The sequence below is a fragment of the Lissotriton vulgaris genome, chromosome 1_1 (assembly GCF_964263255.1).
Source record: "Lissotriton vulgaris chromosome 1_1, aLisVul1.2, whole genome shotgun sequence".
NCBI classification, from domain to species: domain Eukaryota; kingdom Metazoa; phylum Chordata; class Amphibia; order Caudata; family Salamandridae; genus Lissotriton; species Lissotriton vulgaris.
This window is the reverse complement of record NC_141685.1, coordinates 2,010,135,088-2,010,162,714: the sequence shown is the minus strand read 5'-3', so window position 1 is coordinate 2,010,162,714 and position 27,627 is coordinate 2,010,135,088. Positions and strand designations below refer to the sequence as shown.

Below are 27,627 nucleotides of genomic sequence, written 5' to 3'. Positions count from 1 at the left end.
CGGTTGGCCACACCCCCTCCAACATCCTGTCCTGCTGCTATAAATCATGTGTTTAGGTAGGAAGCGCAGCGGACGAGCGCAGCGGGCGCGTCGATTGCGCGCCGAAGGCGCGCCTAAGGCAAGCCCGTCTGCGCCCGTCCGCGACTGGCCGGGACTAGGGGCGCCCCACTCTGCCCCAATCATCACCTACACCCCGGACCTACTTCGCAGCTACCAGGGCCCCTGGCCCATCTCGGCCACCACAAGCTCTCGTATCACTGCTCTTGGCATCACTCCCCCCACTCCCCTCTCACACCCTTCTCCCACAGTCACTACTTCTCCCACGATCTGTGGGTCTGTTCCTTTGCCAATCCCTAAAAACCTCACAGCTCTCTACCTCAATACCCGATCTGCTGTTGCCCATGCGCACGAACTGTCGGTCCTGTTGGACCTTCACGCTCCCGATGTCCTCTTCTTAACTGAGACCTGGTTCTGCGACGACTCCCTCCCTGCCCTTCTATCCACCTTACCGGCCTCCTATTATGCCCTCAGGGCGGATCGTTTGTCAGGCAGAGCCGGGGGCGGCGTGGCGATCGTCGCACGTACCGATCTCCCCTTTCAAATTCTATCCCTACCTACCATTGCCACTACTGAATTTCTGGTGATCCGCACAGTCTCCACCTCTCCCCCCCTAACCTGCTTCCTCACTTACCGTCCCCCCCAGTCCCCCCTACAGTTCCTCCCCGACTTTTTGGATGTCCTGGCCACCATTACAGTTAACAATTCTTCCATCTTGCTCCTTGGCGATTTTAATTTCTGGCCCTCTGATCCCGCCGAATGCCCGTCATCAAAGGAATTCTCCGATACCCTTCACTCCCTCAACTTTTCATCTCATGTTCACTCCCCCACCCACATTAAAGGTCATCGGCTTGACCAGATCTGGTCCCTGAACTGCCCTGTGGAATCACTTTCTATTTCCCCTTGCCCTTGGTCTGACCATCACTTGATTTCCTTTCTCCTTCCTATTCTCCCCCCAGCTAAGCCCCTTCGGCCCAAAAACACCTGGGTCCGATCATGGAGCCGTGTCAATCTTGAAAGTCTCTCCTCCCTCCTGACTAACTCTCTTCCCTCTCTTCAGGGCCTTACCATCGCTTCCCAGGTTGATACCATAAATCAATGGCTCTCTCATAGCTGCGACTCCGCTGCCCCGCTCAAACGCATTACCTCCAAACGCGACAAAGACGCCAATCGGTGGTTTAATAACGAGCTTAAAACCCCCAAACTAACTGTCCGTCGCGCGGAGCGGGCTTGGAGGAGAAACTATTGCCCCACTTTGAAACTAGAATACACTAACATCCTGAGCCAGTACAAAAAAGCCATCTTGGAGGCTAAAACATCTTATTTCTCCTCCAAAATCTTAGCAGCAGAGAACCAGTCCAAAGAGATATTTACCATCGTTCACAACCTGGCGTTCTCGGACAGAACTACTCTAAAACCAGCTCCATCCGAAGATCTCTGCCTCTCTCTTAATAACTATTTCATTCACAAAATTGCCTCCATCTAGGCCAACATCCCCCCTCCTTCCCCATCTTTTGTTGATCCTCAATGTCCTCCCCCCAAAGGCGCACTGATCACCTTTCCCCCTATCACTCGGGAAAGTCTGACCTCTGTGGTGCCTTTGATCAAATCTGGATCTCCGCTCGATCCCTGTCCTGCCCACATCCTCCGTCACGTTTTTGTCTCTTGCCCAGACCCTCCCCTCCACCTCCTCAACAGTTCCCTTTCTCAAGGCATAGTCCCCAACTCCTTGAAATCCGCGGTCATTGTGCCCATTCTGAAGAAACCTGGGGCAGATCCTTCTGTCCCGGCCAATTTCCGCCCCATTTCCCTTCTGCCATTTCTGGCTAAGGTGCTCGAGCGCCATGTCACCTGCGCTCTGAGCTCCTTTGTGGAGAAGCATGGAGCCCTTGCCCCCCGTCAAGCTGGTTTTCGCCCCGCACACTCTACGGAGTCCGTTGTTATGTCGGTTCTTGACACCCTCAGGGAGGGTATGGACACCAATCAGTACCAGGCTCTTGTGCTCCTAGATCTCTCAGCCGCCTTCGATACGGTGGATCATAACATCTTACTTTCCCGTATCGCGGCGATCGGGGGGAGTGCCCTGGTCTGGTTATCCTCCTTCCTGAGCGACCGCACCCAGGCTGTCCGCCTGGGTGATTTCACAGCGGACATCCGAAAAGTTCAGTGCGGGGTCCCCCAAGGTTCCTCTCTTTCTCCCCTCTTGTTTAATCTGTATATTGCCCCTCTGATTTTCTCTCTTCAACAGATGGAGGTCACCGTATTTAATTATGCGGATGACCTCCAGCTGGTCTTTAATCTCTCCTCTCCTTCTGCTGTTCTTAACTTTCAAACTGTCATGCTTCATATCAGGGACTGGATGAACCACAATCACCTTAAACTCAACCCTGATAAAACCGAACTGGTGCTGACGGGTGGTTCATCCAGCCCCTGGTCCCCTCTCTTTTGGCCCCCTTCTCTTGGTCCCTCTCCTGTTCCCTCTTCCTCAGTTAAAACTTTAGGCATAAAACTTAACTCTCAACTCACCCTTCACTCCCAGGTTAGCTCTGTGGTATCTTCTTCCTTTCTTTCACTGCGTACTATACGCAGGGTGTCCCGTTTCTTCACTTTCTCTGCCCTCAAACTTATCATCCTGGCCATGGTGGTGTCCCGCCTGGACTATGGGAACGCCCTGTATGCCGGTATTCCTGCATACAGTCTGCGTCGCCTACAACAAATACAAAACCAGGCGGCCCGCCTGGCCTTCAATCTCCCTAAATTCCACCACTCTACCCCTCTCTCGAAATCACTTCATTGGCTCCCCGTGCGAGCTAGAATCCATTTCAAGCTCGCATCCATCACCTTCCTGGCCCGAACGGGTTCGGCGCCAGCCTTCATCTCCTCTGAGATTGTCTCTTACGTCCCTACCAGGGCTCTACGTTCCTCCTCCCAGTCCCTCCTCACCATCCCACGCTTCCGGAGAAAGAAGTGGGGTGGATCTAAATTTGCTATCCTTGCCCCTACCCTCTGGAATTCCCTTCCCCTTGAACTCCGCTCCATCCCCCTCTACTCACAATTCCGCAAATGCCTTAAAACCCATCTATTCACAAAATCCTTTGATTAAATGTTCCCTCTGACCTCCCTGCCTCGAACCTCAGTCCCCGTTAGTTATAGCGCCAAGAAGCCGCTGGTATACGTGCGCTTTACAAGAACTTTCAAACTCAAACTCAAACTCAAGGCAGATAAATAAATGGAGCAGAAGACTATCACAACTTTGCCTCGCATCTTTCCTGTCCAGAAGATTAGACTCTGCTTTTCTCTTACCTAGATACCAATTCTGGGCCCTCAATCAAAATTACTTGCTTTGGATGGATCCTTCCTCTCAGAAGGACCGTTGTCCTTCTTTTCTCCCTTCTTAGCCCAGCTTTTCTTGTCTTCTCTCTGACCGAGACCTTTGTTTTGGCTCTTGCATAGTGGCGATTTTTATTAACCTCATTGAGACGCACAGAATGGGTACCACATGGTCTTGGTTGGCGCTAGTGCAAGGTGCCCTCACGCACAAATCCTCTCCGCTACAGGTAGTACCAATGCCTTCTTCTTTGCACTCAGAAAACAGACGCAGTATAAGCATTAGTAGTTTAAGCTGCACTGATGCACCCCCTTCGGCCAAGACGGGACAAAGGCAGGTCGAATTCCAGTTTTATGGTCTGCTACCTGAATTTAATTGTGAATCAATGGGCCTTTCCATATACAGCAGGCATGTGCTGCTGCTGAATGGGCCACAGAGGTGTTCCAGTGCAGGCACCGTACCTGTTTTGGCAGGAGTCAGGCAAGCAACATGAGACATAGTATGTCTACACACCAGAATGAGGCTATGCCCATTTCCTGGGGTAAAAAACACTGAAAGTACATGTTTTGCGTCTTCCCTGTAATCACAAAAATCACCCTGACACCAGCAGAAATAAAATTGCATGCCCTATGAGCACAACAGTATGCACAAGTGTAATATATGGTTTAATACTCTCCTGAGAAATGACTACTCTTCTTGAAATAAAATGACAACACTTTGCACTTTGAGTTTTGGCATGTAGTAGTGCATTAGCACCACCATGGGCAAATACAATGCACTGGCAAGTACAATGCTTTTTTTTTGCAACATCTTTCCTTGCACTTTGGTGCCAAGCTAAGGGCTCTAATTTATTTGCTAGAATAAAGTGGCGTCTTAGCTATACTGCCTCAAGTACTGTACTTATACCTCCAAATATTAGTGTTTTTGCAGGGATTCTGCTCATGCACAGAACTACTAACAGGAAACCAGGACCTCAGTGAATTGTGGTGTACTAAAAAACTCCCCTCAGTACCCAGAACCCCTATTCGACTAGCATCAGTCTCTCATTTGTTCTCCATACTGCAGTGAAGCTACCAATGATTAAACAACACACAACAAGCGACTTAGGGTACTCTCAGGAATGGTGGGAATCAAGAAAACTCTTTTTTTGTTTTTATTCTCATACCAGTCCACAACATGATTAATCGAACACAGAACAGTTTAAAATGTTTATTTTTAACTATGTGCTCTAAGATGCAGTATTTTGACTAACATAAGCAAGCAAATGATTAGAAATAAAACAATCAGCATTGTTACAATTCTATAAAACACTGAGGGAGAAATCATGTTACAATGATAGTGGAAACAGGTCATATAGCACCATGTGAACCACCCTCCCCTGGCTAGGAGCTAGGTTGTATAATAATAGAAGGTCTCTTATGCTTAAACGGGAAACCCCATACCTCCAAGATCAGTGGAGGTGAATCACATCACAGGTTCAGCAATGCTCTCTGTCAGGAAAGGTTTTTTCTCCAAGTGCTTGAATTTTGCATGCAGTGCAATATTAAAGGCACTCGAATTTCAGTTAGCTGCAGCTGTGTGCATGTTGTGTCTAGAGCGTGGGCTGATCAAACCGAATCAACAGCATAAATTGTTATTATGACCTTGGAGACTTCTGCACACAGTATACAGACTAAGGTTGCGGTGTAAGGCTAGGGATGTGAAAAACAGACCGTTCTCATGCGAAGAAAAGCAAGCAGTTTAACTTACAACAACAGTTACATGTAGTGTTGTGTGCAAAAGCGGCAAAATGGCGTTCAAACTTCTAATACTCTTATGCTAACATAGCAATGTGTGCAAGCAGAACCCTGTCTTCACTACACCCTCCCCTGATCGGACCACGAACAAAAGGGGAAGCAATTTAGGAACACAGAGTTCAAGTTCGAATGAGACCGAACCAAGTTCATATCTCGGTAAACCGGATAATTTGGAAGTGATTATGTTCAAAGTTGTGAAGTAAAACATTTTTTTTTAAAGTCCAGGACGGGGCGGTATACTGCCCATCACGGAGGAAAAAGAAAGCAGTACAAAAAATTTTCGGTACAGTTCACCTGGGAGACAGACAATCCATCAGAGTATAGCCACAGTATGTTGCTACAGCCTCCAAGAGGAAGTCATTGTTGTCATCCGTAAAGAATTCAGCCATCCAATTCAGTAAAGCGAACAAACATACATGTCGATAGCTGGAGTCTCTACCACCAACAGTGGACAACTTGTGTGTTCTTCGAGGTAACTTTGTGCCAGGAAGTCATGTGCCACTGTACATATATTCCAATTCCCTAGAACTCCATGCGCAGGCCATAATCCCGATACAGAACAGTCCAACTCATGAGCCACTAAACAACTCATCAGTCGATCATAATCCGGTGCAGGAGACACCGTATTGAGTATGAAAATTGGAAGGATAATCCATAGGCTACACTCAATGTGACCAGAGGTAGTGTTCCATAGTATTGAAGAATCCGGTTGCGAAGCTGGAGCAGCCTGGGTAGGCTGTCTTATGACACAGATTGTGCAGCCATTTCGGAACAAACAGATCAACAGCTGCACATCGGCAGCCAAGGCGAGAATTAATGGTAACCCACCGAAGATGCTAGAAAAAAATAGAATGAAAAATTCCGGTATCACACCAAATATTGTTTGAAACTAGGTCACCGGTCCGGAGCCCACAACTTTAAAGAACTTTGGCATGCCAGTTGTTGACGAGGCATTGAATATTGTGTGAATCAGAGCACCGAAATGTAGCGGGAGATCAGTATTCAAAAGCGCATGCACCTCGGTGCGGGTGTTAGCAGAGGAAAATGTTTCACGGGAAGAAGTTAGGGCGCTTCTTATTGGGACAATAGAGCCCTTATTCTGCTCATCTTGTTGAACTCTGCTTTCAAGGTCGGTATGGAAGGCCAGATGGAAATGTCGAGCCTCCCATGCGGAGGTGAGAGAAACTATTTTTTACAGCAAACTACACATTGGGAGACGGTTACAATGTATGGAATCCCTGCCAGCATGCCACAGCAAGCTTCATTATTTCAAAACAAATAACTACCGTTAGCTGGTAACGTAAAAGTTGGTGTTATAGCTGGCACTGGATTTCCCTTTAAAATGCAAGCTAAATTCGGGGCTTGGGTGTTACACGTGCTGTGCAATTGTATTTTTTTGCATACTAAATAAACTTCTTTACCCTCTCGCAGGCACCTGTATGTGAATGGTAGAGACCAAAATTTATGGAGAAAGGCGGTGCCCAATGGTTCATATCTGCTTAGGGCATAGTGTTTCATACATGTACTGAATTTAAACAAGGGGAAGGGTAGTGTTATTAACCCATGAATGAGCCATACAGCAGAATTCGATTCTGCAACAGAAAATGGTAAAGGTTCCAACTTTTCAATATGTAAAAGTGAATATGTTGCATCCTTCATGGACATGAACTGTTTTTCAGTCAGATTAAACGGTAAATACAGAGATGAGGTATCCATGTAGTCCCAAGGCACCTTCCTGGATTTTAAGGTTTGTAAAGTCCAAGCAAACTGCATTATAGAACGCAATTGATTTTGACCATGGTACAAAACAGACACTTCATCCTGAACAATATCCACAACAGATGAAACACTATTATCCAAGGTTTAAATTCTGGAAGAAAGAGTATTAAAGCGATTATTAACGACAGCAAGCACTTTTTCTAAATTAGCTTGATCAGTAGCCCTTAATCTAGAAGCAGCTTCAATTTGAGACAACATCCAAACTTCTTTGTAAATAGCATATACCCGTCTTCGGGACCTGCCTCCTACAAGGCCTTTAACAAAGTCATTCAAATTAACATCGTCCGTCAATTGGGACAAATGAAGTTTAACTGACACTAAGGTGGAATGTTTAAGCCAGTTTTGACATAATTTGCCTACTGAATAGGTAGTACCAGAATAGGAGTTTTCCAAACGGGGGTCCACCCTAACCTGTGTATAGCCTGGTGCCAAACCTAGACCCAGAAAACAATGTTGGCATGAATCCGAACTTTTTTGCCATAATAACCAACCTTGGGTATCCAAGCTGAAAATATTGAAGGAGGAATTAGCAACTAGGGACTGTAATTAATCGAGGGACATATCTGTGTGATACTCCCATGTAGGATGAGCTCCCAGATCGGGAATGGTAGGAGCATTCATCTTTTTAGAAGTAGCCAATCCAAAGCAAGTAGTTTGTGAAATAGTAGAATTCAATAACATGTGGTTAGTGAGGAGGCACGTACGATGTAAAGCTTCTGTGCCCTGCACCTGCCAGCTTTTATAGCCCCAAACAGATTTAAGATCAGTATCTTTCCACAGCTCGTAGCCCCGTATAACGAGTTCGTCCATGAAGGATTTTGCACACAGTAATTTAGTGTGTGTGTGCCTTACTTTGGAACTAGACTTAGAAGCTATTTTGAAATAAAAGGCTTCAGGATTGGATGGACTAAAATCAATAAAATATGTCAATCTTTTCAATAGAGTTTTCGAACTACCTTCAATAGGAGCTGGGCAGTGTTCCCATTGCGTATAATTAACTTTATTTCTAAATGTATTTGCTCTATGCAGGAAATGATTGCCATAGTGCTGGTAACAAAATAACTCCGCATAATTTTAGGACTCAGTACAAATCTTCAGCATCAAATGCAGCATAATATTTCAAATCAGAAAAAAGAGCCTCAATGACTTGTACATCCCAATCATCAGAGCGAATGTTTTGTTTGACAACATCCCCCATTGAAAAATGAAGTACATTGGGGACATTAATAACCTCTGTTGGGCCATGTATTTGAAATTTTACAGCATCCCATTCAATCCCATCTCACACAGGCCAGGCAGTAGTGATGTTGACAAAAGTCTGGTCCCTCTTTATGATGTATGATGAGGAGTGGGGTGCCAAAGTTCCATCAATTAATCTAATTGCAGATCTTTCGGTAAGATAATGTCCATTTACTAGACAAAAAATACAACCACAAATCCAATCGACATGAACAAAAAATTGAGATGAGCACCAACCAAATGTAAGTCCAAGGGGGAATTAAAACATTTCTTTTAAACCAAACAGCAAAAATTGAAATTTTCAATGGGGAACTCGATGTTGTAGAGTTAGTGTCACATGAAAAACTTGACTGGTCAACTGCACTTGTCTGCACACCAGGCAACGACACATCAGTGGAATAAATATACTCAGTATCCTCATGGGAACCATCATCCGGTTGATTCAATAATGGATTAGTAACTGTATGCATCTCGATGGCAATGTCAGGCCTGTTCGTATTTACTGAGGCCAAAACAGAATTGCTCAGCATTGCTGGACAAGAGACTGCTGGAGTCCTACTAAGAAGAATCGGCCACTCCTAATTTGACATTGTCAATGGAGATGTACCTGTTATCCTTACAACTAGGAAGTGGAGGTAAAATGACTGTTCTTGTACACTGCACGCCAAGCACTGGAGCAGGTGCACGATAAGAGGGGTTGAACTCCTTCTTGTTCTCCACCTTCTTACGGACCAGATAACCGACTTGAGGTAGCCAGCCAACTACCGGAATCTGAAGTGCAGCATCGGAAGGCTAGTGTTCCTTTGCAAGACTGTCTTGAGTCTCTTGTAGGTTCTGTAATGCAGCAGAATGATCATCTACGTCAAAGGGTGCGGCCGACGCTGCCATGTCTAGACCCTCAAGGTACGGTAAAAACATTTTTATGCCAAAGAGCATCTCTTATGGGGTCCGCCCACCCAGAGACCACCTAGTGAGATTATTAAGTGCACTTTGAACGCTTTAAAAATGGCCCAATCAGTTTCTGTCAGTACCTAGAACCCTAGCTGTCAAGGATTGCTTTAAGTCACAGTTCATCTGCTCCACAACAGAATAGCCCTCAGGCCGGTATGGAGACCGATATTTGACATGCACCCCCAAAGACCTCATGGCTTCTTTGTACGCTATAGAGGTGAATTCGGGACCCTGCTCAGAATGGAGGGTGCAACATGCAAAAATTCCCACAAAGACACGCAAATCACTGATGACCGTTCAAGCATCAGCACTGCGTTAGGGCCAGACCCATAGAAAGCGTGTGCAAGAATCTACTGCAACTAAGATGAACTTGTACGGACTATCAGAGGAGAAAGGACCGCAGTGATCTAAATAAACACACCCAAGTGGTTTATTAAATATGTACAGCTGTGTTTGTGGTGGACGCGCAGCAGTCAAAGGCTTAATCTGCTGGCATATGTCACCAGTAAGGACCTAATCACGAGTCTGTTTTTACAATTCGCGCCACCAGTACCGTTGCTGTAAGATAGTGACAGCCGCTGAAACGCCTGCATGGGCTGAGGCCATGCCTTCGTGAGCGGCTGTTATCAAGGAGAGCCAGCGGTCCGCGTTGGGAATCAACCTGTCATCAACGTCGTAAATTCTCACATAGGGAACTTTATCAGGACTTAAATGATGAGTATTTAGAAGGGAAACCTCTAGGGTAATTATCACCCTTCTCTGTAGCAGCAATAGCTGCCAAAATGTCATCATCAATCTTACTTTTGGACCTTGTAACTGGTGCTACTAAATATGTCATCGCTGCTGTCTCTGCTTCTTCGTCAGCAAGACTGTTACCAACAGTGTGTACTCATGCGCACTGGTGACCAAGAGTATGAATTACATTCACATGAGGCAGATGTTCTTTAAGTTCTGCGACTGGAACCCAAAGCATTTTATGTTTGATTGTGCTACCTTTGGAATCACGATATTCATTCTGAGTCCAAAAGAATAAATTGTCGTTGAAAAATTGAACACAGTAGTATGAGTCACTTACAATTAGAGTAGTCACTCAGGATTATTTATTTATTTATTTATTTATACCATTTGTAGAGCGCGCTGCAACCCTGCGGGCATCCTGGCGCTTAAGAAAGGTGCAACTAAGAACAATCAGTATTGAGAGCAAGAGGAGGATGTCTCGATGACGGTCTGTTATTGCTACCCCTGGAGGGGGGGGGGGGGGGTTATACCTTTGGAAAGAGCCAGGTCCTCATTTTTTTGCGGAACAGCAGTAATTCGCTGATTTTCCTGATCTCGATAGGAAGGCTATTCCAGAGGCGGGCTGCTGCTACACTAAAAGCTCTGCCACCCTGGGTCGCTTTCCTAATCCTAGGTATTCTGACAAGGTTGGTGGACGAGGAGCGGAGGGCCCGTGCGGGCTCGTACCACTGGAACTTGTCTTGGAGTGGTTTAGGACCCTGACCATGTACTGCTTTGAAGACTGTGCATAGGGACTTGAAGAGGATCCTCCGAGGCACTTGGAACCAGTGCAGGTCAGCCAACGCTAGAGTTGTAGAGGATCGGAGGGCTCGTGAGAGTGCCAGCTTAGCTGCCGCCGCCTGGATACTCTGCAGTCTGGAAATCAGATATCCAGTTGATTCCAGTAATAAGGCGTTGCAGTAGTCCAGGCGGCTGAGGATGGTACTCCTGACTACAGTTGTTCTTGCCTGTACTGGTAGAAGAGGCAGCAGCTTTCGGAGACCTCGCATTAAAGTAAAGCAACTGCCCACCAGTTTATTGACGCTGGTCTCCAGATTTAAATTTTCATTAAAGCTGACCCCCAGATTCCACACCGTCTTTACTGGTGTCAGCGGTCCATCCGAGGCTAAAGGCCAAAAGTCTGCAGGCAGGCTTCTGGCAATTCTCCCTACTTTGCACTGCATGATCTCTTGTTTTTCCGCTGTTGAATTGGAGCGAGTTTCCCTTTAGCCATGCCGCCATTTCATGCATGCAGGCATGGAAACTCTCTAGTGAATACGCCTGAGCACCATTAATGGAATTTAAAAGCTGTGTGTCGTCAGCGTAGTTGATCACGCTGATGTCATAAGCCTTAATGATGCCCATCAGGGGTTGCATGTAGGCATTAAATAGGATGGGACTGATGGAAGGTCCCTGTGGAACCCCATGTGGAACTTTGGCAAATTCAGATTCGTATGGAGGGAGTGCCACTGCCTGCCATCTATCTGACAGGTACGAACGCAACCAGTTGAGCGCCGTTCCCTTAACTCCAAAGGTTTCCAGCCTTGTCAGCAGAATGTCATAGCTCACTGTATCGAATGCGGCGGACAGGTCCAGCAAAATTGAAATTGCTGACTCCCCCCTGTCCGCCCTCATTCGCAGGTTGTCCAGTACCATCACCAGTGCTGACTCGGTCCCATGGGCTGGTCTAAACCCAAACTGTTCCTCCTCTAGAATGTTGTTCGTCTCCAAGAAGAGGGACAGGGACCTGCTAACCAAACGTTCTGTCATCTTAATTTGATAGGGCAGGAGCGAAATAGGTCAATAGTTCTTGTGGCAGCTAGGGTCAAGATTTGGTTTCTTCAGCAGAGGCGTGATAACAGCCTGCTTCCATCCATCCAGCCGGTACGGTGCCTGTGCTGAGAGATTGACCACATAGCTGGCGGAGTATAGGAAAGAATTCAGACCTGAATTCCTTCCCAATTTTGTGGGGTAGAGGATCCAACGGAGATCCCGAGGAGATGTTGAGGGCTACTTGAACAAACTCTTTCTCAGAGGGGATTTCAAAATTGTCCAGGAAGGCCCTTGGCGGTGAGTACTTGGCCATTCCTTCATTCTTCCTGCTTGCCCCTGTGCTCTGATGTGGTGACATGAGCGAAGGAGAGTCCTCCATACTCTCCACTATTTTATTAATTTTGTCCTGGAAAAAGGAGGCCAGACCATCACACAGCTCCTGTGAGGGTTTGATGTTACTACTGGTGCAATCAGGGTGCGCCATTTCCCTCACAATTTTAAAGAGGTCTCTTGATTTATTAGCGCTTTTCAGTATGATGGCTGCGAAATGTTCTGCTTTGGCCGCCACTATTTCCTTTTTAGGTCTCGCCCTGGCGAAAGTGCGCTCTCGCCGCGAGTCTAAAGCTGCCGGCTCAGCCGACAAGGAGTGGAGACAAGAGCTGGCCACGCGCGCAGCATTGTCTATGGCAGCGTCGGATTCCAACGCGCGCCTTCGGATTGGGTCGCGCGCGTGAGCTTGTAACGTAGACAGCTCACGCGCGTGACCCAATCCCAAGGCGCGCGTCGGAATCTTCCTCTGCCCCCCTCTTGTTTTTGTTGTCACAGGCTGGGTTAAGCCCGGGGTACCTTGCACAACTATTCCATTGAACGCATCGGGGTGTGTGGTGCCCGTGACCATACTAGTGCATCGCACCCCCTTCGTGTAGAGCAGAGCTAAGGTGCAACTGCCCGGCGTCACATTAACTCTCAGCCTGCACCTGGTTGGTTTCAATTTGCGTCAGTTTATGGGATCAGGGGGCTCCTGATCCAGAGACGCGAAGGGAAGAGACTGCAGTACCGGAGCACCACGACAACGGAAGTGCAGCGAGGGAGCCTCTCGGGGTCCCTGAGCACCCGGGCCTGAGGAGGGGCAATGCTGGGCGAACAGCAGGACGAGAGTAGCAGCGAGACCGCTGAGGAGGACGCACCAGCGTGGGAAAGCGCCCCCAGCAGACCCACCACTCCCTTCCCCAGGAGAGCACCGCAAAACTTGCACTGGAGAGAGTGAGAGCATCTCTCATCATTCCAAAACCCCATCGGGAGGGGGCGTCTCTGGCAGCAATAGTCTCTGAGAACGCCCCAACACTGGCACTGCTAAGGGAGAGCATCTGCCGACCTCCAAACCTACGTAAAAAGAGAGGCCCGCCCGGTGGGAGCGCCCGGCACTGGCCTTTGCGGAGAGAGCATCGCCAGAGAGCATCACTGCTGCGCTCCTCCCTCAGCCCCGCCCCACTCCCTTCACCTAAAAATTGAGAACACCGCCGGGAGACGGGGGTCCTGCAGCAGCACTGCAGACGAGCCCCCAGGAGAGCCCCTCCAGGCGAGAGCGAGCACTCCGGCACTAATACTGCGGGGGGAGCATCACCCGGAGAGAGACCCCCCCCCCCCCCCCCCCTACCCCAGCAGCATCAGAGAGCCCCAAGACAGCGGGCATCATCGGCAGCGCTTGTGTCAGAGCCCAAAACACCCAACTGTGGAAAAAAACGCTTTCTGCCCTTCATTGCCAGTACTGCGGTGTGGGTCCCACCCCGCCACCCCACGATAGAGAGCATGCAGTGTGCAAGCTTGAGAAGCATCCCGGAGAAGGAAGGGCCTATCGGGAAACCTAACAAAGGAAGTGATACCCTTCCACCCCCAAGACTGTACACTCCTCTCCCAAAACACTAGCAAGGACTCCTTGGGGGACCACCCTCTGACGACCGGTCTCGCGCTGCCAGATGCAATGATGTCATAGTCGGTATTACAGTACAGTGGGTTCTGCTTTGGCTAATTAAAAAAATGGACCCTTGCCCACCCTTTCCGCTCGTTCTCTACTTCTCCTTCCAAGTTCCATGTTTACTTTAAAAAAAACAAAAACAACGAGTTTGCCTGTTTTCTTTTTTCTTACCCATCCGACTCGGATCAGTAACTCAGAAGAAAAAAAAAGCTCCCACATCTTTTTACTTTTTTGTTGTCACGCATTCTAATTTCTGTGGTAAAGTTATGAAGTAGTGACATAGGAGAAAGGGGCATGGGTGCCAGCGGGCAGGTCCTTTCTGGTTTAACAGTACAGAGTGTTATGTTTAAGCAAACTAAATTGAAGAAATACAACCTTGCCCCCCCCCCACTCTTTCCTTCCGTTGTCTCCTTCCCCACTTAAAAAATACAAAAACAATGCATTTGCCTATTTTCTTTTTACTTACTGATGCTCCTCATGTTAGCAGAGCAGAGCACTGAGTGACTGCCCAATATGCTTCGAAAATGGGTCTCGTTAGGTTTCATTTTCTCGACCTCAGGCACATGAAATCCTGGGTTGGCCCTTCTGGTGCTTGCACCCACGTCCCACAGGTTGCGCGCAGTTCTTCTCTGCAGCAAACGTATTAACCCACTATTATGTTAGCTTGCCATACAGACATACTAAATATAGAAAATACTTTGAAAGAGCAAGAAAGCGGTGACAAATAATCAGAAACAGAGGAGGCCATTTAGGGATTTGAGGCACTGCTTGTGAGCTGGACATGGGAGCGCAGTGGACTGCACCGGCGAGGGAGGGGGGTATAAACCAGGCGAGTCCTGTATCCGCAGGAAATCCATAAACCAAGCTGATGAGAAGTGTCCGAAAGAATTTAGACATTGATCGATTTTACTTAAGATGTAGGAGGGAGAGAGGGATTTCAGGTGGGGGCCGTGCACGGGAGTGGGTGCTGCAGCCGTGCTCTGGAGCACCTTGCTAGAGCAGAGAGTGTATCAGCCGTCAGCCTGCATTACGGTGACGCGCAGGGAGCAGCAGCAGTTTGTTTTCATTTATGTCTCCCTGCAACCACCCTTTTGGATCTCGTGGTATGTTTAGTACTGTGGGTTCATGTGCCTGCTGCGGAGAGCGATTCGATTCAGCCCTGGCACATTCAATCATGCTGAAGAATATGAAATGATGCAGTACATTCAAGTGCATAATGTTGGTATTGGCTGTTTTTAGGCTGAGGTTGAGGCAGAGCAATTTGTAGATGGCCTTATGTATTATAACATCCACTTTATTTGTCTGCGGTTTTGTGGGCCGTGTAATATTGTTGAGCTATTGCACAAGTACACCTTCAAGTTTTCAAAGTGCTTCTGACTTCTTAGCCGCTGCTAGAAATGCGAAATATATTAGGTTTGCTTTCTATTTTATTTTATTTTTGGTAAAACGTGGTCAGGATTCGCAAACATATTTACAGAAAGGCAGCGCATGATGAGGTTATCTTGATGTTCTACGGGTGTTGATATGCACTAGAATGAGTCACTGTGTGTCAAGCGTGAGTTGTTTTCAATCACTATTCTTCAGATTTCCTCAGCAGCCCAGTGAACCTGGTGACTTGAACATGATTCTATTTATTAAGGATTATTTTAACCAGCGCGATCACAGGTTTTGCCCTCAGATGAGGCACAGGCCTTTATCGCAATTGCTGCCCCATGAATGAGTCCTAAGTCTGCCAACCATGCCATGGAAGGCGGCTTCGCAACGCAAGCTTGTTATTGATGCCAATCTAGAGGTCCCACTCTTTAATTTGGCAATAGTGCTGTACGAGTGTGCAAGGAATGACTGACCAGGATGGAACACAGGCCCCACACTGCAAGGTGGCTCCTCAAGCCTTCAAGGTGACCCCATTCAGCGAAAGGACAATAATATCTGAGAGATACGGGAGACACTGCTGCCCCTTTCCACATTCTGCAGGGGGGAATCATTTTGCATTACAACACTGGTTTACAGCACACCCGAGGTAAGTAGCCTAGATGGCAGGGCATTGAAAAGTTTGTTGGTGTTTTTGGATTTTGTTATGCTCCTACAATAGCCTTGACAAACCAACTTGTTTCATTTGTGAAGCAAAGGAATTTCTGAGTTAAATCCTTTAAATGGCTTATTTATTTATTAGTTTTCACTTTTATATAGCACAAACTTTACCCGCAGGTATCAGAGCGTATTAAATCAGCATGCTTATAACAAGCAAGACTAGCACTCTATATGACTGCTATCCGATCATGCTACTGAATTTTATATTGCACCCAATATTATGTTGCGTCACCCTCATGCTATCCTCACCCCTGTTTCTGTGAAGCGCTCTGATATCTGTAAAGATCTTGTTCGCGCTATATAAAACTCTAAATAAATGAATAAATAAATTTTACTGCCAACTTAGCTTAGCATAAGCAACAGCTAACCACTCACAAACAATGTTTATATACCAATTGCAAATAAAAAAAAATTCATGCAAAGCATTGTCATTTACAATGCCAGTCACTCAAAGTTTAATGCTGCGAGATCTATTGCATTGCAAATGCTTGTTATATTTTATTATTGACCGCCTCCATTGTAGTCTATTCTATTCTGTTCTGTGTAATCCCTCCTCCAGTGTCTTTCCGCCTTTTTACAGGCGATTTTAAGATTTCTCAGGCTTTCCGTTTACCAAGGCGCGGAAGGCTGCCTCTTTTCCTGATCACTTTCAGCGGGGCAATTTGCTCAAGTTTCATGGTCACGTGTTCACAGAGTGTGCAGTAGTTCTCTGTGATGTTACTCTCTGGGTTAAAGAGGGCTTCTAACTGGAACAGGGGTTCCCCTGTTTCCCCTTTTTTGATAGCCCTTTCCAGTCACAACTGAGGAAGGTCCTGATTTGTTTGGCTCTGGGCCTTGCGTTGTTCAAGGCTTGGACATCTAATATCACTAAATGGTGGTCTGACCATCCTACTGGTAAACTGGGGATTAGCAAAGTCTAGTGCAAGCTCTAGAGTACGAAGCTCCGCCAACTGGGCGGTACAGTTCCCTAATGTCACGTGTTCACGACATCGGACTTGAATTCACCATTCACCATGGTACCCACCACTATTGCGCAGGCCGCTGAATAAGCATGCTTAGATCCTGTCGCCAGTTGCGCTGAACCATCAGTGTAAATGATACAATGGTAATCCTCAAGCGGGCGCAAGGATAAAGGAGCAGGATGAACAAATTCATACTGTAAGTACTGCTGAGTTTGCAACAAGGAATCAAAGATAAACGTGACATCCAGAGACATCAAGGAAGTTGCCCATTGTATCCAACGTGGATGTAAAGCTTAAGAATTTAATACACTGGTTTTTGTCACTGCCTCAAGGGCAGGATACGGTGTAACAACCAACATGTGTTTCCCCTACAATAGTGCTTTCTTTCAGAATCGCCATCTGCACCGCAGTCAAAACTTTATCGACAGTAGAAAAGCGCATTTCATCTGAAGTTTACAAGTGTGACTTGTAAGCAATAGGGACTGTGTTTCCTTTATTAAACATCCAGTACGTGAAACCCACTGCGCCTGGCACAGTTCTGATTTCCAGATTTGTGTGGTTGTCACGTGTAAGTAAGTGTTTAGATTCAAGAAGATCAGACTTCAGAGATTGCAGTATAGCTGAATGTTCTGGAAGCCAGCAAGATTGTGTAAAAGTAGGTTGTATCAAAACATATAGTGGCTTGATGCACTGGGCATAATCGTGAATGTAGGTATGCCTACATTTTTTTTTTAAAACAGTAAAGATTGTAGTTTTTTCAGAGTTGTTGGAGGACGCAGATGTGCGCATTTCTCCAGGAAGTGAATTGCTAAACCTCAACCTTCATTGTTCAGGGCATAGCCCAGGAACAACACTGTGTACTCTGCAATGTGTGATTTTGCAAAGTTAAATTTGTAACTGAAGTCCGCAAACATGACAATGATGCGGTCAATATGACACAGATGCGGCCATAATTCGTCGTCTGTGAGATGAATATCATCAACCTACGCGTATGCATCAGGGTCGATGCTCTCTAAAAGAGAGAACACCTGCAGCAAAGATGCCTGGGCTGATATTATAGCCCCTGGCTATTCTTTTGAACTGTTTTTGTTTGCCGCCAGAAGTAAAAGCTGTCCATTGACTACTAATAGAGCACAGGTTAGGACTAAAAAAGCTATTGGAAATGTCAAGTATGGTCTTTAACCTTTTTCTCACGAGACTATCAACCAGGGCAGAACTGTGGGTATTCTATACTTCGCATGTCTGACAATGCATGCTCAAATGCCGATAATCCAAAACTAGGCGGTATGACCCATCAGGTTTGGTTACAGTGAAAAGAGGATTATTCATGAGTGACACACATGTCTCAATTTCACCTTGATATTCCAATTGTTCAAGGAATTCTGCAACAGGAGCTTTTGCTTCTCACTGGAAATATTGGGGTTGTGGCTGTGGCATTGATCTCAATGGAATCTCATGTCTGAGCGAAAGTTTATCCCTTCTGATTTGAACACGGTACAAAGCCGGTGCAAGCACCTGAGCCCACTCTTCCGCAAAATTCTGCACCTGCTCCATTGGCATAGTGTGTGCGAAACTAGGGAGTATTACCTCCTCCCCTCTCGGAGCGGCCAAAACGAAAGGCGGGGGCCAGTCCGCCTCCTCTAACAAAATGTCATATGTAGAGGTCAGATTTTCCCAAAAATCCATTTTATTGTTCGTTGTATATCACCTTTAATTAACAGGACTATTTCATACAGTCTGTCAGGAGGAGTCACTCTAGTGTCAGCAGTCTCTACTGTGATGAACGTGTCAGTTGCTGTCGCCTTCAGATAGGGGCGCAGTGCTTGCCGCACTACTGTAACCTCCGCTGCGCTCGCTGTCTAGCAGCGTTAGCTCCCATGTCCGGTTCCGAAGCTGTGTTCTCACTATCCGTGCCATACCTTACGGTTAATGCAGCAACCTTCTTTTTCTGAAACTGTGGGCGTTGATGTGGAAAGTCGTCCTGCCGGGCGAGGCTGCTCACGTCCTTGTGGGGCACCCCGGCCTCTGCCGCGTTCTCCACCACTGGCTTGAGAGACCGATGTTTCCTGTGAAGAACGAGGAGAATGTTGACCTGGAACCTATCAGAAGACCTAATTCTTGCACGGTCGCGCAAATTATTTGTGTGCTCAGTAGACACTGGTACCTGTCACGCAGGACGTGACCCATGTTTCTGTAGCTGCTTCCCCTGTTTTTTATTTTTCCAATTCTGTTTAGGAAAAACTGGACGGTCCTCTTAAGTAGACTTAGCCATCTGAGTTTGCGGTTGAGCTGCTATTTTAGAAAACGGCTTAACACCCAAACTATGCGGTCAATGGTCTTATAAGCCTCCGCAATCATTTTCGGCAACTGCCGGGGTTTATTGGTGACGAGGCGCAAAGCATTAGACATCTGAAAGTTAACTGCCTCTTACTTGACGTTAGCAAGCATGAGCTCAGCAATTACGTCAAACACTCGACAAGCCTGATTCCCAACTCGACCGCCGCCTCCGGACCCTGCTCATCCTGGACAAGGTTGATCACCCTCTGCCTGGGACGACTCCTGGTGGCCCCCGGCCCTAGGCAGCGCACCCAAACCAATGGACCATGCACGCAACCTGGGCTTCATCTTGGACTCCTCCCTCTCGATGACCAGACAAATCAACGCCGTCTCATCATCGTGTTTCAACATCCTACGCATGCTCCGAAAGATTTTCCAATGGATCCCCACCAAAACCAGGAAGACGGTCACCCAAGCACTCGTCACCAGCCGACTGGACTACAGAAACACCCTCTACACCGGAACCACAAGCAAACTGCAGAAAAGACTCCAACGCATCCAGAACGCCTCTGCACGACTCATCCTGGACATCCCCCGACACAGCCACATCTCCCGACACCTGAGAGACCTCCACTGGCTCCCTGTCAGCAAGAGAATCACGTTCCGTCTCCTCACCCACGCACACAAGGCCCTCCACGACCTGGGCCCCAGGTACCTCAACAACCGCCTGACCTTCTACACTCCCACCCGCCAACTGCGATCGACCAATCACGCCCTTGCCGCGGTTCCACACATTCGAAGAGCCACCATGGGAGGTAGATCCTTCTCCTACCTGGCAGCCTAGAACTCCCTCCCCATCCACCTCCGCCGAACCCAAGACCACCTCTCCTTCAGGAAGCAACTCAAGACTTGGCTGTTCGAGCAGTAGCGTAACCCCCTCCCCCAAGCGCCTTGAGACCCTCTGGGTGAGTAGCGCGCTATACAAATTTGTTGATTGATTGATTGATCACGGAGGGCAGGACAGTCATAGACTGTGTGCCGAAGCACTTTGCATAGACTGCTGCTAATACTTTGCCCCAGTTCTCACAATCGGTTGCCTCAGGCACTAAGTCTTTCTGCAAAGTAATAGTTAAAATCCTGTGTGTTATTCCACAGGAGTCGTAAAAGGAAATACTGCTTCCAGCTGGTCAAACTTCCCAGCAAGCCAATAAGACATATCGTCCTTATTCTAGGGCGCTTCCCAATTACTGAATTAACCATGACGCAACTAACTGTCATCCCGGCCGGTCCAACTGGTTGCGCTGCAACTCCAGGTGCCCCCACCTGGACTTTGCGAGAAATGTATTGTACTAAAGCCCTATGTACCCCAACCAAGGAGGCATAAAGTTGACAGAAGTCGTCAATTGGGACATTCAGATAATGATGTGGTTTGTACCCAGCCACGATTGGCCAAGTGGCCCTAGGAATAGACAAGGGACGTAACCGAACTGGAGTTACGGTGTGGGGGAGGGCGCCATTAAACCAAATACGATGCTGCTATGCCGAAATCAGAATCTCTTGTGTCCTATATGGAGTATAGTTCTCAGGTATTACAGTGGGAGTGTAAGTATGGAACGTATCATCATCTGCATCAACTGCAGGAAACGTTTCCCAAGAGTAGAAATGCTCAAAAGGGAATGCTGCATCGTCACTCACCACAAAGATTACCAACATACCATTGCCAGGTGCTTCAAATTGCGTCAGATGACGCCGGAGCGCTGCGCAACTATCCGGAGCTACATCGATCTCACCCATAAGGACACCGAGAAGAAAAAACAATCCAAAAATTGTAGCACAAAAACGGATAGTAATTCAAACTTTAAACCTTTTTAATTTTCACACTTGAATGAACCTATAATGTATCCATATAGGTAAGTTAATCCGTCACTTCTGTTAAGTGTAAACAGGAGTGAGGGTGTTGTGGACAAAAATAAGCACTACTACTAAAGTGTCTCGAATATAAGACCAAAAGTTAGGTGCGCCATGTTGCGTGAATTCTGCTCATGCCCAGAACTATGCACAGGAAACCAGGACCTCCGTGAATTGTGGTGTACCAAAAAACTCACCTCCGTACCCAGAAGCCCTATCCGACTAGCATCAGTGTCTCATTCGTTCTCCGTACTACAGCGAAGCTACCAATGATTGGACAACCAAGAACAAGCGACTTAGGGTAATCTCCGTAATAGTGGGAATCCAGAACACTCTTTTGTTTTTATTCTCACAGTCCACAACATGAGTAATCAGACGCGGAAATGTTCAAAATGTTCATTTTTAACTACATGCTCGAAGATGCAGTATTTTGGCTAACATAAACAGGCAAATGATTACAAATAGAACTATCAGCATTGTTACAATTCCATAAAACACAAAGGGAGAAATTGTGTTACAATGATAGTGGAAACAGGTCGTGTAGCACCTTGTGAACCACCCTCCCCTGGCTAGGAGCTAAGTTTTATCATAATAGAAGGTCTCTTAGGCTTAAACATGGAACCCCATACCTCCAAGATCAGCAGAGGTGAATCACATCACACGATCAGCTATGCACTCTGTGCCTGAACCATGCATGCAGTGCAATATTAAAGGCACTCGAATTTCAGTTAGCTGCAACTGTGTGCATGTTGTGTCTAGAGTGTGGGCCGATCAAACCGAATCAACAGCATACATTGTTATTATGACCTTGAAGACTTCTGCACACAGTGTACAGACTAAGGTTGCGGTGTAAGTCTAGGGATGTGAAAAACTGACCGTTCTCGTGCGAAGAAAAGCAAGCAGTTTAACTTGCAACAACAGTTACATGTAGTGTCTTGTGCAAAAGTGGCAAAATGGCGTTTAAACTTCTAATACGCTTATGCTAACATAGCAATGTGTGCAAGCAGAACCCTGTCTTCACTACAGTGTATATGTGCTTAATTTGAGCCAGTGGCTGCAGTGTGTGGGGGGGGGGGCACCTGGCATTCATTTTAGTAAAAGGGCACTTGCTTTTCCTCATCAGACAGACTAAGCCAGAGAGAAAAACACACAAGGGGGACAGGAAGAGAAAGCCAGGAAAAACTTCACAACGGGAGAAAAAGGGATGAAAAAGAACCTGCAAGTGTGAGATGAAGGGGTAGGGAGTGTCTGGTGGTGGATTAAAGAGGAATCAAGACAACCCATCCCTGGTATTCAGCATCTGACCTTCAATAGCGCCATATTTCTGAACAAACTTTGGGCCCTGGCACTTATTCTTTTACAAACTAAGCTCTGTTTTGAGGAATCGAAATCCATCACAACAGATAGAAAATAGTGTATTAACTCTATCCTAGTCTAGTGGCTGAATTAGTATGGTTTGCACATGGGCTATCTGGTGTCTGCAAGTGTCAGTACAATAGAGAGTCCATAATCTAAATGACATCACTATGCTTGAAAAACACCTCTGCTGAAACACATACACCTTAAAGAAGGATTTGTTGGCTGTAGCTAACTTGTTGTCAGTTGTAGTCCTAGGACCTCACACAAACTTAGCCACCTTAGCTTAAGCAACCGGAGAGTCCACATTCAACAACACAATCTCCAAATGTGGACACATCCATTAGCTACTTTTAGAGATGAAAAAGCACTGTTTATTCTCATTTGATTGGCAATCGGCTAGGCAAAGGTGGAAGATATACGTTTTGGAAACAAGCTAATGCTCGAAGTGTGGGGTGACCAGGCTTCCCACATTTACCAGGACTGTCAGTTTTTTGTCATTAGTAAATTTAGCTCATGTCGGGGAGAAGGGTAGACTACACACTGCGAGGGAGACAATTATCATGTGTGCCAGCTCAGAATTAATTCGTTTCCCTAGCAGAGTTTTACACAGATTATCCTATGTGCAAATGTTGGTGGATATTCTATGTGTAACCTGCTTCTCTGTGGAATATGCCTGTTCATGGTTTTCAAAATCTGGTCACCTTATATAAATGTGTTCTTTCCTTTAGGAGAATAATGACTGTGGAAGCATTTTTTATCTGAATTTGAAAGTAAAATCTATATCGATAAAAACTAAGAATCAGTAGACCATGTAATTTATATATGGAGAGGGGGTGTTTTCATACTGCTTTAATGATGTGTTCTCTGCATTTTCTTGTTGAGTGCTGTGCTATAATCCTTCTCTCTGTGAAAAATGTGTTTCTAAAACATGAATTTATTTTTATTTTAGCACCCCTGTTCTTCAGAAATCAGGCAGTCTGGATAATTTGAAAAAAGATGCACCGGATACGGTTCGTTTCTCATTTTTCCATACCGTCCTTTTGTACAATAACTTTATTAAGAAGTTTTACAAATCCATTTTCGTTTCTACTAGTGCACTTGCTAGAGATATGAGGAATACAACATTTTTGTTCGGACAAGTGATTGCCATGGCATAAATTCTTCATTTGCAATCCCTTTTTGAGTTGATTTAAATTAAAGGCAATTGTGGAATGCATCCTGTTATAGAAATCCTTCCCAGGCCAGGTTCATATTGCATACTATGACAGTAGGTCCTAAATATAGTAATAGTAATGACCAGAAGACATTTATGTGATACATCATGCTCACTTTTAATATCTGTAAATCAAATGATACTATTAAGCAATTTATGCTACTAATTGTACTGTCCTTTAAAGCATGGAAGACTGAGTCTGCCTTGCCTGGATTCATACTCATGATTTCCAGCCCTGCACTTGTCAGTGAAGTGTTGAGTTCAGAGTCTTCTTTTATGAGCTGATTTGGATATTTGTGAATGAGCACCAATGTTAAGAAAGGTGGCATTAGACTGAAGATGTGCACTCACTTAAACTTTTCAAGGATGTTCTCTTTTAAGAGGCAATCTACATGCAATTGTGATTGCCTTTACAGATGGTTAATTTTAGGGGTGTACGTAATTCATTTAATTTGCTATTACATGATTACGCAACGTTTCGGCAAAGTACAAAAAATGCAAATCCGTTTTTTAGCACTATATTGTATCCGTTTTTGAATGTATTTTAAAATAGTGCAAATCTGTGTGAAATTTAATGTAAAATGCACCAGAGGGCATCTTAGAGATGCCCCCTGAAAACCTAACCTACAATCCACGTCTGGCTGCAGAGGCTGCCACACAGCAGACATGTTGCTGGACCCCTGGGTAGGAGAGCCCCCGCTCTCCTTGGCCTGCAACAATGCACATCCTGGGTTATGTGGTAGGTCTCCTCCCCCAGGATGGACAGGGGGAAGCTTCAAAGGCATGCCGACTCTGTGAGCTTCTTCAGACCATTTGCTGTACCCAGCAACCAGCCCCCACCAGTCCTGCCCCCCACTCTGGCAGGAAGACTGGCGGGAAAAACTACGTCAGGAAGAGGGGTGTGCCAGCCTGTGGCCAACCCCACCCCTCAGGTGGGGGAGACGAGGTGAAGCAGGACCCCGGGCTCCGGCCATCTTGAAGATGGGGAACCCTGCCCAATCACAGCTAGGCTCCTGCCCCCTTCCCACAGGAGAGGAGCAGGCTAGGGGGTGTACTCACCCCAGGGCAGGGACCATTGGCCCCTGTCCTTGCCCTACCTATAACTCCCCTAAATTCAGTATTTAGGGACTCCCTGAACATTCCTTCCTGAGATCACGATATGAAAAGAAGAAAGCAGATCAAGAAGTAGAAGACCCGCCGTGCTGCTGCAAACAACTGACTTGGCCCCAGCCCTACTGGCCTGTCGATCCTGGAACCTGCTCCTGCTTAATCCTGGCGACTCCTGCGGACAGCAACCTTGGGACACCTGGAGGACCTGCCTGCCTTGACCCTCTTGAAGAATGGGACTCCATCAGCAGAGGCTCTGCTGCAACAACCCACCTGGTGCCAACCAGGAAGCTCCGGACCACCCCACTCTGCACCCGCCAAGCCCGAGCCGGGCCCAACCAAACCAAGACCATGAGGACGTCCCGCCGGCAACTGGGACCCGAAGTCCAGTGCCCGAAGACCCTCCTTGATGAACCAGCCGACACCTGCAGACTCAGAACCAGGGGCCACCCCAACCCCGACCAGCCGAGGGTAAGCTTTTCCAACACCCAAAGACACCCCTGCACCCGGCGCCCTACAGCCCCCTTTGCCTCCCTTTGGGGTACCTACCTGTGCTCCAAGATCGCGACTTACCTCTCGAAGTGCTGGTCGCGCCTGGAGAGTCTCCATCCCCGAGCCTGCAGCCTTTGTTCCTTTTTTACCTTTCCCATTAGATAACCTTGAGCGCCTGACGGCTCAAAAGCACACTGCACCCAGCCGTCCGAGTGCCGCTGGCTGTGACCCCTGTGTCCTATCCTACTTCCCCACTTGCCCTGAGCAAGTGACCAGGAGCCCAGCTCGAACCGCCGCGTGGCCTGCTAGCCAGCAACCATCAACCGAAGGCCCCCCTTCCCTCATTTGATATCATTGGGCCTACCTACCTCTGCACCCGGCCACCCCTGTGCCGCTGTGAGTGAACTAACTGTACTTACCTGACCCTGGGGGACCCCTGAGTCTATGCCCAGAGCCTTAACTTCACCAACCAAGTACTCACCTGGAAACCGGTAATTTACTAACCTGCCATTGGATAACATTGACACATTTTGACTCGAAAATTTTCCATGTGTGAAGTTTTGAAATCTGAAAATATTCACATAAAATCAGCCAAATTCCGAAGTACTCACCTGTGATCAGGGGAGAAGCCAGTACTGTACCTTTCAGCCCAGTACTGAACCCCAAAAGTAATCCCTAGTGGGCTTACTAGTAATCTGTATTTTCTCCATAGGAACCCATTGTCTGCTTTTTCCATAACATTTCTTCTAAGTGTCTACTTTTAAAAACTTGAAATATTCATAAAAAATCACACGAAATACTGAAACGCAATTACCTACCTGTTTTGAGTTAAGACCCCAGTGCCAGCCCTAGGAGACCAGTGATGGGTTACAAAAGTAACACAATCGTATTTTAACTGCAACCTGAATTTTCTCCCATTGAATAACATTGTCAGATTTCCATTGAAAAGTTTCTAAGTGTGAATTACTAAAACAGCTTTATATTCATGAAAATTCACTACAGTAACAAAAAACCTTTTTGCTAATCTGGTTTCAGCTTAGACCCCCAGGACTGAATCTAAGATCTTGTCCTGGGACTACTAAAGTAATCTATATAGTAATCAACTGCACTTGCATGTGGAAAACCCATTGAGCTCAATGCTATAGTGCTATAGTGTGTTTTAGGATTGTGTTGCTTACTATCAATACTGTATTAATTCTGTGCACAAACTTTATTGCTCCTTTGGAAAGTAATTACATGGGGACCTGCTTGCTCTCTGTTCCGTGTGCTGGGACAGAGGCATTCCTGACTGCATCGACTCTACCTTTCTGCTTTGCGCAACCTCCTACCTCCTGTCGCAGTTCGCCGGACCCGCTCCGCGGGTCCCGCTTCACGGAGAAAGCGAGCGTGGGCTGTGTTGGCTCAACGGGGCTGCGAGAGTGAAGGGCAGGGACTCCATTGACCAGGAGTCCCTGCAAGGCCAATTGGACACACCTGGCCCGCTCTCCCCGGTAGCCACGCCCCCAACGAACCGGTCCCGTGATTAGCAGCGTTTCTCTGCACAACTGGTGGGACCTGCTTGCTCTCTGTTCCGCGTGCTGGGACAGAGGCATTCCTGACTGCATCGACTCTACCTTTCTGCTTTGCGCAACCTCCTACCTCCTGTCACAGTTCGCCGGACCCGCTCCGCGGGTCCCGCTTCACGGAGAAAGCGAGCGTGGGCCGTGTTGGCTCAACGGGGCTGCGAGCGTGAAGGGCAGGGACTCCATTGACCAGGAGTCCCTGCAAGGCCAATTGGACACACCTGGCCCGCTCTCCCTGGTAGCCACGCCCCCAACGAACCGGACCTGTGATTAGCAGCGTTTCTCTGCACAACTGGTGGGACCTGCTTGCTCTCTGTTCCGCGTGCTGGGACAGAGGCATTCCTGACTGCATCGACTCTGCCTTCCTGCTTTGCACAACCTCCTACCTCCTGTCACACGCAACCTCCTACCTCCTGTCACAGTTCGCTGGACCCGCTCCGCGGGTCCCGTTTCACAGAGAAAGGGAGCGTGGGCTGTGTTGGCTCAACGGGGCTGCGAGCGTGAAGGGCAGGGACTCTATTGACCAGGAGTCCCTGCAAGGCCAATTGGACACACCTGGTCCGCTCTCCCTGGTAGCCACGCCCCCAACGTACACGTTCATAAACTGACGCAAACCCGCGCACGCGGTACGCGCGCGGTACGAAGCCCGGGCAAAGGGCGGGCCGTTTGAGGCCCTTCGAGGACTGTCGAGACTGGACTGGGCCACCCCCTTTATTTCCTTGTTTGCATAATTCCTTCTGTTTTCCCTCTTCATTTTCCTGGCAAGATGGTGAAGACGAGAGGTAACAAAACTAAGGCCCCGGCCGTGGCAGACAAATTGCTCGGTCCTATGGATGACTTCATTACAAAAGCGAATACCTTCATAGACCAAAGCATTTCACTGATAGAGGAAAGGGTATCCCTCGATCTAGCATATGCCAAAAGATCCTCTATGGGTAATTTGGCTGATGCTAGGACACCTGTTCAAGGGAATTCCCACGA

The 27,627-nt window shown here is 47.2% G+C and overlaps 1 protein-coding gene across 30 annotated transcripts in view; it reads left to right on the top strand.

The window, feature by feature from the left end:
- The window catches only part of PPFIBP1 (PPFIB scaffold protein 1), a 1,004,279-nt gene that overhangs the window by 529,000 nt on the left and 447,652 nt on the right, over nucleotides 1-27,627 (top strand). For all 30 annotated transcript variants that reach the window (XM_086920149.1, XM_086920163.1, XM_086920158.1 and 27 more), the window contains one exon: nucleotides 23,222-23,282. In XM_086920149.1, coding sequence (XP_086776275.1) covers nucleotides 23,222-23,282 — 61 coding nt within the window. The remainder of the gene's footprint in view (nucleotides 1-23,221; nucleotides 23,283-27,627) is intronic.